Source organism: Babylonia areolata, chromosome 7, assembly GCF_041734735.1.
Source record: "Babylonia areolata isolate BAREFJ2019XMU chromosome 7, ASM4173473v1, whole genome shotgun sequence".
Classification (NCBI taxonomy): Eukaryota; Metazoa; Mollusca; class Gastropoda; order Neogastropoda; family Buccinidae; genus Babylonia; species Babylonia areolata.
In genome coordinates, this window is record NC_134882.1 from 25539978 (window position 1) to 25551698 (window position 11721).

Here is an 11721-nt window from a genome sequence, read left to right on the forward strand (position 1 = left end):
AAGACCAGGACGAAAGGAGACAGGGAGACAAGGACAAAGAAGACAGGGAGACAAGGACAAAGGAGACACAGAGACAAAGACAAAAGGAGACCGGGAGACAAGGACAAATGAGAAATGGAGACAAGGACACAGGAGACAGGGAGACAAGGACAAAAAGTGACAGGGAGACAAGGACAAAACGAGACAGGGAGACAGGGACAAAGAAGACAGGGAGACAAGGACAAAGGAGACAGAGAGAGGACAAAATGAGACAGGGAGACAAGGACAAAGGAGACAGAGAGAGGACAAAAGGAGACAGGGAGACAAGGACAAAGGAGACAGGGAGACAAGGACAAAAAGAGACCGGGAGACAAAGACAAATGGAGACTGGGAGACAAGGACAAAGGAGACACAGAGACAAAGACAAAAGGAGACAGGGAGACAAGGACAAAAAGTGACAGGGAGACAAGGACAAAAGAAGACAGGGAGACAGGGACAAAGAAGACAGGGAGACAAGGACAAAGGAGAAAGGGAGACAAGGACAAAAGAAGACAGGAAGACAAGGACAAAGGAGACAGGGAGACAAGGACAAAGGAGACAGGGAGACAAGGACAAAAGAAGACAGGGAGACAGGGACAAAGAAGACAGGGAGACAAGGACAAAGGAGAAAGGGAGACAAGGACAAAAGAAGACAGGAAGACAAGGACAAAGGAGACAGGGAGACAAGGACAAAGGAGACAGGGAGACAAGGACAAAAGGAGACAGGAAGACAAGGACAAAGGAGACAGGAAGACAAGGACAAAGGAGACACAGAGACAAGGACAAAAGGAGACCGGGAGACAAGGACAAAGGAGACAGGGAGACAAGGACAAAGGACACAGGGAGACAGGGACAAAAGAAGACAGGGAGACAAGGACAAAACGATGGGGGGAGACAAGGACAAATGATACAGGGAGAGAATGACAAAAGGAGACAGAGGAACAAGGACAAAGGAGAAAGGGAGACAAGGACAAAGGAGACAGGAAGACAAGGACAAAAAGAGACCGGGAGACAAAGACAAATGGAGACCGGGAGACAAAGACAAAGGAGACACAGAGACAAAGACAAAAGGAGACAGGGAGACAAGGACAAAAAGTGACAGGGAGACAAGGACAAAAGAAGACAGGGAGACAGGGACAAAGAAGACAGGGAGACAAGGACAAAGGAGACAGAGAGACAAGGACAAAAGGAGACCGGGAGACAAGGACAAAGGAGACAGGGAGACAAGGACAAAGGATACAGGGAGACAGGGACAAAAGGAGACAGGGAGACAAGGACAAAACGATGGGGGGAGACAAGGACAAATGATACAGGGAGAGAATGACAAAAGGAGACAGAGGAACAAGGACAAAGGAGAAAGGGAGACAAGGACAAAGGAGACAGGGAGACAAAAGAAGACAGAGAGACAAGGACAAAAGGAGACAGGGAGACAAGGACAAAGGAGACAGGGAGACAAAAGGAGATAGGGAAACAAGACCAAAAGGAGACCCGGAGACAAAAGGAGACAGGGAGACAAAAGGAGACAGGGAAACAAGACCAAAAGGAGACAGGGAGACAAAAGGAGACAGGGAGACAAGGACAAAGGAGACAGGGAGACAAAAGGAGACAGGGAGACAAAAGGAGACAGGGACACAAGACCAAAAGGAGACCCGGAGACAAAAGGAGACACGGAGACAAAAGGAGACAGGGAAACAAGGACAAAGGAGACATGGAGACAAAAGGAGACAGGGAGACAAGGACAAAAGGAGACAGGGAGACAAAAGGAGACGGGGAAACAAGGACAAAGGAGACATGGAGACAAAAGGAGACACGGAGACAAGGACAAAAGGAGACAGGGAGACAAAAGGAGACGGGGAAACAAGGACAAAGGAGACCCGGAGACAAAAGGAGACACGGAGACAAAAGGAGACAGGGAAACAAGGACAAAGGAGACATGGAGACAAAAGGAGACACGGAGACAAGGACAAAAGGAGACAGGGAGACAAAAGGAGACGGGGAGACAAGGACAAACAGAGACAGGGAGAGAATGACAAAAGGAGACAGGGAGACAAACAGAGACAGGGAGACAAATAGAGACAGGGAGATAGGGTCAAAATGAGATAGGGAGATAAAGTCCATAGCAGGCAAGGAAAAAAAAACGACACAAGGGACAAAAGGAGAGAAGACAAGGGGAAAGATAAGACAGAAGAAACATCTGGTGATGAAGACGTGTGTGGGACAGGATGTGACATTCAGAGCCTGCGTCGGGACGGACGAAGAGCGCTGACTGTGCTGACCTTTTCCTGCCTGGTGGATCACTACACTTGTCCTGGCAGCAAAGATAAGGACACAGACAGGATAATTAGAAGAGAGAGAGAGAGAGAGAGAGAGAGAGAGAGAGAGAGAGAGAGACTGGGGTTGTGCCACAGAGAGGATGTTTAGAAGAGGGAGAGGGAGAGAGAGAGAGAGAGAGAGAGAGACTGGGGGTGTGTCCGGATATGAGGTAGGAGAGGACAGTGAACTGAACTGACTTTAAATACAGATGGTCAGGTCAGAAAGCAACAGTCACTTGCCCTGGGACTGCGCCAGAGCGAGCAGAACACCACCTGCTCCGGTAGGATATGATCTTCCTCTCTGTCCCTGTCTCTGTCCCTGTCTCTCTCTGTGTCCTTCTGTCATTCTCATGTGTATTTTCTACTTTGCATCAAGATTTGCGTGTGAGGACGTCACATTAAAACATGGGTGTGAGCGGGGTATCTTGTGACACAGAAGTTTGCGGCCGGAACCCAGAGGCCGTTTAAATGGATTGTGGGACAAAGTGAACCAATGGGAAAAAAGTTCTACCTTGTTGATCCTATACCTATTCCCCATAGAAAACCTTGAGTATTGGTTTGTCTTTTTTGACTGAACAATCTATGTTGTTGTTTTATGCGCATATGAGGTGTGATATGTCCGTTGGCAATTTTGAATTTTGTGAGTCTGTTATTATATATGGTTTTGTTTTATAATGTGTAATTATGTTTATATTCAAATGGGTTTTATTTTTATCCTGTGATGAAAATTGACGTGATGCTCAATGTCAGAGGCATGTCCTAGGTTTTATAAGCAGGAATGAAACTGTACTTTTTTCTAATTTTCTTTTCCAGGTGAGTTTGTTTTGTTTTTGTTTTGATGCTTTTTTTCCACTTTTTTCACGTTCAACGGGACCGACAATTATTTTTTAGCCCTGATTTTGCTCTGTGTGGTCGGCAGTCAAAAATACATTGATAGGTTCTAGTTGCCAATGATACAAAGCGGTACAAGCAGCCTTTAAGCATGAATTAACGTACAGTATAAGTGTAAGTGTCACACAAAAAACAATGTTGTACTTTGTTTGCTTGTTTGCAAGAGTAGTCTCTCTTGTCTTGTATTTGATAACGAATATGGATCAGTCTGAACGCTTTGACGCCTTCTTGAAACTGCATTGTAATGTAGTGTAGTGTAGTGTAGTGTATCACGTTTTATCACAATTGATATCTCCGTGTGAAATTCGGGCTCGCGTCGCCACAATCCAGCGCCCCCATTTTTTTTCTTTTTTCTGTCTGCAAGCTTATTTGTTTTACGATCAAAGTTGAACTTTCAAAAGTATATTGCAAGGGACAACTCTTTTGTTGCCGCGAGTTCTTTTACTGGTGCTATTATCATGCTGCTTGCGGGACCTCGGTTCATCGTCTGACCTGAATGACGAACACCAGACCACTCAATGTGTAGTTGAGGAAGTAGCGGGAGTCAAAGTGACTTCTATCTTCAAATCGATACGGATACTGAGTTTATTTTGTTTCTCGTTGTTGCTGTCACGTCCTTGCTGCAGGTACCGTGTTATTATCTATTCATTTGTTCACTTAGTTATCGCCCTTGTCCTCAGCCACCATGACCGCCCGCCAGACGTCAGGCATCGCTGTCTGTGGGTTCCTTCTGGCTGCCCTGATGACGACCTTGTCGGCCCAGCTCACCACTACACCCCGACCACGTTTTCCGACCTTGCCCCATGGTCACATGCCCACACCTGCCCCCTTTTTCACCCTCCCTCCCGGTCAGCCCGTAGTTCCTCACCCATCCCCATTACCTTACCTGTACCGTGGCAGTCCTTTGCCCACCTTGCTGCCCCAGCAGGTCACGCTGCCCCCTCACTACACCTCGCCCCCACCGGTCACTAACAGGAGTTCCGGCAGGTCGGACAGTGTGTGTGTGTGTGTGTGTGTGTGTGTGTGTGTGTGTGTGTTCGTTCGTTCGTTCGTTCGTTCTTTTGTTTAACGTCTATCCACTACTGTGATTTTTTACGAAAATCCACCCCCTTCCCAACCCACCATGCTTCAAGTCATCACTACTTTCCCTATTCATCTCTCTGCAATTTGCACAAACACACACACGGAAAAGAAAAATATCCCAACAAACTAACCAAACTCAACCAGTAAAGTTACAACAGAGAGTGAGTGGGGTTACTAATTAGACATGTGTTGATTGTCATATAAATCGTTTTCAATTAAAGCAGAAGCAGATGGAACTGCTGATTTTGAGGTAAAAAAAGTTTTCAGATGTTCACATTCACAGATGATATGCATGGTGGTAATTGTATTTCCACAAATGCAAGTCATTTTAGAAGGTGTGTGTGTGTGTGTGTGTGTGTGTGTGTGTGTGTTTGAGGTCAAACAGAAATATATTTCGAGAATGTTAAACTGCAGGAAACTTTCGCACACAACAGCAAGTCGCTCTTTGGCAAGGACGTCATGGTCACAGATATCGTAGTAATACTGCCACCTGAGGATGACGTAGCAGTGGTAAACAGGTGACGTGGCCACAGCTGACGGTGCTGCCCTCTTTTTCATGTCACTGTTCTCTTTAACAAAAGAAAACACAGTCCACCACGTGCGCTATCTCCGCTTGTGTGTGTGTGTGTGTGTGTGTGTGTGTGTTAAGGAGATGTGTGGCGTACATGGATCAGTCCGCGCACTTTGACACCTCCATGAAACTGAAACATAGCATATGTGCTGATTGTGCATATTGTACTAATTTGACCTGCACCTCTCTCTCTCTCTCTCTCTCTCTCTCTCTCTCTCTCTCTCTCTCTGTGCTCTGACAGTATGTGCTTTCTCTGTTCATTGGGCGCAGTCTGTGCTGGCCATGACCTACTTTTTTATGTCGATGAGTGCTGTGTCTGTGCTCACTGTGACCTATCTTTATCTGTGTGTGTGTGTGTGTGTGTGTGTGTGTGTGTGTGTGTGTGTGTTTGCCTGTGTGTCTGCACGCTGACTCGTGACCTACTTTCCCCCCAGCGGCAGTTACCTGCTGACTGTACCCGACACCTCCATCCCAGGCTTCAACATGACACTGGGGTTCGAGTCTTTCCTGGACCAGCCCTGTTTCCTCAAGGCCAGCATCTTCCAGCGTTACTACTACGGCTACCGCGACTTCCAGGACGTGGACGTCGTCTCCACATATGGCGTCTTCGCTAGAGGTGCTTCTGCCATTGTATTGTATAGTATTGTATCGTATTGCGTTGTATAGTAGTGTATTATATCGTATTGTATTGTATTGTATTGCGTTGTATTGTATAATATTGTATTCCTTTGTATAACGTTGTATTGGATTGTATTGCGTTGTATTGCATCGTACTGTATTACTTTTTGTCACAACAGATTTCGCTGTGTAAAATCGAAAGTCGGGCTGCTCTTCCCAGGGACAGCACGTCGCCACAGCTCAGCGCCACCATTCTTTTTTTTTCTATTTGCATATGTATCTGTTTTGTTATTCAAAATGGGTTGTTTTACGGGATTTTGAAAGGGGCAACTCTTTTGTTGCTGTTGATTCTTTTGCGTGCGTGCTGCACACGAGACCTCAGTTCATCGTCTCATTCGAATTACTAACACCCAGACCACCACTCAAGGTCTGTATATGGGAATCGAACCCATAGATACTTGCTTCCTAGTTGACCGCTTTACTACCAGGCCACCGCTCCACTGCCGTCATCACAAAGACGATGGTGATGATGATGATGATGATGATGATGACGACGACGACGACGACCTTCGTCCTGGAGCCAAACTGAGTGAGCGCCCCCTCCCCTCCCAGCCACCCCTATCCCCCTCCCCACAGAGGAGACCGTCACCACGTTCCTCCAGGAATCAGCCGAGACCGAAGACCTTGACAGAACTCACCCAAAGCACGGAAGTGGCGAGAGTACGAAACTGAGGTCACCATGATAGTAGGGCATGAAAGGCCACATATCTTTGGACCATTTTTATTATTGATGATGGAGGAGGAGGAGGATGAATGACGATGAGGATGATGACGATGCTGCCATGGAGGTACATTTTAGGCTTGGAACTAGGTGACAAGGCTGTACTTAACGCTTCCTTTCATAATGATGATGATTGGGAATGTTGGTGACGGTAGTAATACAGATTTTGATGATGTGAAAGTGTTTATGATTGATGATGGTGATGACTTGGCGGACATATTGGTCGTATTTGGTCAGAAATGGTGGTGATGGTGGTGATAGATCATGATGATGACGGTGGCAGTGCAAATCAAGATGATGAGATGGTGGGAGTGATGATGATGGTATGACGGGGACATGGTCGTGTTGGCAGGAATGGTAGTGATGGTCCTGATGCAGGATAGCAGTAATGATAAGGGTGTTGATGACGAAGTGGGGCTGTGGTGGTAATGTTGGTGATTGTGGTAGTGAAGGAAAGGGTGAATGTGGTGTTCTCTGTTCTCTGTACTGCATCTCGGGTCCTGCAAGCAGGCGCCGATTCTTACGAATGTTACTCTTTCAGGATATCCTGGGGCCCTTCACCTGCCTGTGAGTCAGTCTCTCTCTCTCTCTCTCTCTCTCTCTCTGATTTTCGTGAAATCAATATGCACAGGTATCGCTATAGAAATGTTGATAATTCAGAGTAGCTGTGTCCTTTGTGCAAGGAGTCAACTGAATACGAAGTTTATTGTGTTCTGAAGTGTCATGTATTGCATGATATTCGTGTAAAGTTTATTTCAGAGAAATATTATGAACGCCCTTGTTTGTTTAGATTTTGTTTGTTGATGGCATCATCTGATGACGGTGTTAATAGAAATCTCGCACTGTACTTATATAAAGCTTCTAAGTTAAGAGAAATACTGCTGTCCTAATTTCTATAGTTTAATTGTATAAACAGTTTGAATGCTCATTGGCTGTTACGGTGATGTCTACATTTCTTGTTATCGCCTCTCATTTACATGGGGCCATAGCCTTAATGAATATATCATCTGCGTCTCACATTTTCGTTACAGACCACATATAAAAATAAACTTATTTGTCCATTGTGTGAAGATGCACGTGAAAGTCACATAGGTTTTGTCTTTTGGAATTCGCCCCGTGTGATCTCAGAGAGCGATTGACCCCACTGACGTTTTATTGACACCCATCTGTATTCATGTTTAAATTCTGTAATTGAGATTACTGTAACAATGTACTATTTATTTGTACAAGGAATTTCAGATTCGGTCTGTCAGTTGTTCTTTGTTTGTTGAATTTAATGTTAGATTTGTTGTAATGGCGATTCAATGTCTTCACGCCATCTCTTCATGAAGAGCGATGTCCGATAATGTATGTGTGTGTGTGTGTGTGTGTGTGTGTGTGTGTGTGTGTGTGTGTGCGCGTGCGTGTGTGTGTGTGTGTTTGTGTGTGCGTGCGTGCGTGTGTGCGTGCATGTCATGCGTGTGTGTGTATGTGTGTGTGCGTGTTTGCGCGTGCGTGCGAATGTGTCTGTATGTGTGTGTGCATGCGTGCGTGCGTGCGTGTGTGTGTGTGTACTTGTGTGTGTGTGTGTGTGTGTGTGTGTGTGTGTGTGTGTGTGTGTGTGTGTGTGTGTGTGTGTGTGTGTGTGTGCGTGTGTGTGTGTGTGTGTGTGTGTGTGTGCGTGTGTGTGTGTGTGTGTGTGTGTGTGTGTGCGTGTGTGTGCGTGTGTGTGTGCGTGTGTGCGTGTGTGTGTGCGTGTGTGTGTGTGTGTGTGTGTGTGTGTGTGTGTGTGTGTGTGTGTGTGTGTGTGCGTGCGTGTGTGTGTGTGTGTGTGTGTGTGTGTGTGTGTGCGTGTGTGTGTGCGTGCGTGCGTGTGTGTGTGTGTGTGTGTGTGTCCAGATTCCGGACAACTTGCGGCAGGGCACCCAGTACATGTGGCGAGTGTCCTGTGCCAATCACAGCGCCCCCTACCAGTGCCCCTTCGTCCACACCCACGGTGGCGTGTACACTCTGGAGGACCATTTAAATCATGTCTCTAAACTCACCACCATCCTTGTTCAAACAGACAAGGCTATCTACAAACCTGGGCAGTTAGGTGTGTAGCAGTAGTAGGCCTAGTAGTAGTCGCAGCATGCAGGTGTGTTGTAGCAGTAGTAGTGGTGGTTGCAGCAGTTATTGTCGTTTCGTGCGTGTGAATGACTAGTGTAAAATCGCATTGATTTGTCTCTGCACAATACTTAACGCAATGATAATGATACTAATATTATTGATAATAATGATAGTAATGTTAATAATAATAATATTTTTTATTTATATAGCGTTTAGTCAAATGATTTTGCCCTAAGCCCTTTACAATTATAGCACTTCCAATTTTGATAAAAATATATATACATGTATATCATCAATAAAAAAATATGCAGGTTGGTCCAACTAAGGAAGCAAACATGACAAATTATGATAAGACATTACATCAAAAATACGTACTTAATTCAATGTTTACAGAAATCATCCGAAACCAATCGCAAACATAACGCATAAACAATGCAAAACCAACTACAACACCCAAAATCTGCCCCCCTCCTATCCCCCCCCCACCCCCCACCCATCTCCATTCACACACACCTCAACAACACACTCTGAAAACAGAAACCAGTACACAGCCACACTATCACGGGCATCAGGAGATCAATTAAAGGCAGTTTGAAACACGAGTCATGAGGTTAACTCTGAAGGTGGAAATGGACTGGGTGTGTCTTAATTCACATGGCAAGGACGGGGGCGGCGAATGCGAAGGCTCTTTGACTGAAGAACTTCGTCATAACTGAAGGAATTATAGTCCAGGAGAAGAAAGAAATCACAAAGAAAAAATTGCAAATTGCCTGTGCTTCCTGAAGTGAATTATCTACCTGATCTACAATAATGGAATAGTTCACCAGTTCAATGGATTTATGTCAAACTGTAGTGTTATATGACAGCAGAGCAAGCCAAATACATGTACGTGTTTGCACCATTTCTTAACCATCTGACTTCCAAAAAGCTTTTCTCTACCAAAAAGTAGCCGCAGAATCTTTCTAGCTTCCCAGCAGGATGCTACATGACAATGTAGATGTGATTTTTTCGTTACCGAAAAAACAACACATAACTGCCGATGACGTTAAAAAATGAGTTCGTCGCTCTGCAGGAATATCAAATCCCCATTTCGATATATTTAAGTCGAATATTTTCTGTGTATATCTCAATCATTTTCATTTCTTTTGCTCCCCACCCCCTTAGCTCGTGTTTTTATTTCGTTGCTCGCCTGCACTATTTGGAGAATGCAACTGTCTGATGATGAACGTAGTTGTCTTGTTGGAATGTAAACAGTGAAGAAATCAGAGTTGGGTGAAGAACCAGAGAAAGTCTGAAAGCAAGTTGTGGAGAACCAGCAAACAGAGAATTACAGTGATCAAGTTTTGAGAAGACAAACGCACAAAGAGGACATGAAAAGTACAATTGTCAATGACGGATATATTTATTTGAACTCATCATTACCAATAGTGGAGTGCAGCAGGGTTGTTTCCTTCACCCATCTTTGCTTTGAATATTCTTGACTTTCTGTATGAAACAAACATTGAGGTCTGTCTTGCGCGAAGCATCAACATTCACACCAGGTTTAATAGCAAGAAGCAGTCTAGTTCTGTTACACACTCTGCAGACGCAGCTGCTGTTAATACAGCATAGAGACTGAGTGGAGTCAACAACAGGCACATCGTCCGCAGGATCACTGCAGATCATGCACTGCCTGACACGTATGTAACGTTGTGTTGACAGTTCACTACCGGGTATTTGCTGTGTACCCCGACCTGTCCATGTACCAGGGCAACTTCTCCATTGACATCAGGGTGAGTCACAAGGGGTGAGCCATGTCCAAATGGCCAAAGATAGTAAAGGCAAATAAATCTGACGATGTGAAAAGCAAAGAACATCGCTTGACAAACATTTTTTTTTTCTGGTGAGCAGTTTTGACGAAATTGTTGATGTAAGCATGTTGAGTAATTTCACCCTATTTGGCTTAATTGAACGTCTGTAAGGGAGGGTAACGTGCATATGCTTCACTTGCTTAATATTGACTGATCCCTATTTTCGAAAAAAAAAAAAAAAAAGAAGAAGAAAAAAAAGCTAATCTTATTATGGGATGGCTCATTATAATGGCTGGTTGGAAGGTTAGAGAGAGAGAGAGAGAGGGAGAGAGAGAGAGAGAGAGAGAGAGAGAGAGAGAGAGTGGGTGAGTGAGTCAGTAAGTCTTTTTGACAGTTCGTGATTTTATTCTCATTTAAAAAAATAAAACTTTACTGATCCGAACATATACAATCAACACTGAACTGTTCGCGCTGAATGAATCACACACTGACTGATCTCAACAAATGTGAAGTCATCTCAAGTCACATAGAGGAATTAAAGAAAACAGAATTGAGCTGGGTTGGATTGCACATATGATCTTAGCAGCGCCAAGTTTGTATAGTGATATAATTGTTGCTATAGTTTGTGGAATTAGAGCAGACTTAGGAACATTCCAAACACTAAGGAAACTTAGCGCCGCAGAAATAGCTTGTGTAACCCCAGCCACGACAGAAGGGGACTGGTTGACATGAACACAGCGTTACACCCTGTCTGTGTGTGCAGGATCCCAACCACAACCTGATCCAGTCCACAGAGGACGTGGGAGGGATGCAGGGGGTGGTGGAGGGCAGCCTTCCCCTGGCTGACCAACCTGTCTTCGGGGACTGGGTCATCCACGTGCAAATCCAGGTCAGCCATAGCTAGAAGCAGATGCGGGACAGAATTGTGGGAGGGGTCGGTGGGGTGGGGGGACGGGGTGGGGGGTGGAGGGTAGGACCGGAGATTAGGTAGGACTGAGACACGGGTGAGCATGGTTGCCGGTTTACACATAATTGGAGTTGGGCAATGAAAGACAGAGAAAGTCCTTGATAGGGTGGTAGTGGGGGACAGGGAAGGGGCAGAGAGATGCAACGCGCCAGAGCAGCCGTTACAAACTGGAACTCACTTTTCGCCTTAAAAAACAACAAAAAACAACAACAACAATAAACAAGAGAGGCAAGGCCTTCAAGGCTCACTTGTGATACACTTAAAAGAAATCTAATCGTTAAAATGTGTTCTGTATTTGTTATTATAAAGCTTCGCGTTTAAAAAGAAAAAAAAGAAAGAAAGAAAAAGAAGAAAAAAAAAGTCCTAACCAGATTCGAACCCCGCGTGCTCGGGTGAGAAGAAACTGCCTTATCCATTACACTATCGTGGCTCCTTAACTGACGTTCTAAAATTTAACATTTGAACATACTTTTTTAAAGGGCGATAAATCAATTGCGGTATTCGCAGTGAGAACGCTGTTTAAATCATATTATTCTGTTGTATCTTGGGCATTCAAAAAATCTTTAAGGGCAATAAAAAATTATTTTTAATGGCTATCGCCG

The 11721-nt window shown here is 44.9% G+C and overlaps 1 protein-coding gene across 1 annotated transcript in view; it reads left to right on the forward strand.

Annotated features, from left to right (window-relative positions):
- The first annotated feature begins 3906 nt into the window (after positions 1-3906).
- The window catches only part of LOC143283811 (CD109 antigen-like), a 105613-nt gene continuing 97798 nt past the window's right edge, over positions 3907-11721 (forward strand). Inside the window, exons 1-6 of the mRNA XM_076590184.1 lie at positions 3907-4208; positions 5310-5505; positions 6816-6841; positions 8215-8348; positions 10064-10134; positions 10916-11041. Of these exons, the coding sequence (XP_076446299.1) occupies positions 3907-4208; positions 5310-5505; positions 6816-6841; positions 8215-8348; positions 10064-10134; positions 10916-11041 (855 nt within the window). The remainder of the gene's footprint in view (positions 4209-5309; positions 5506-6815; positions 6842-8214; positions 8349-10063; positions 10135-10915; positions 11042-11721) is intronic.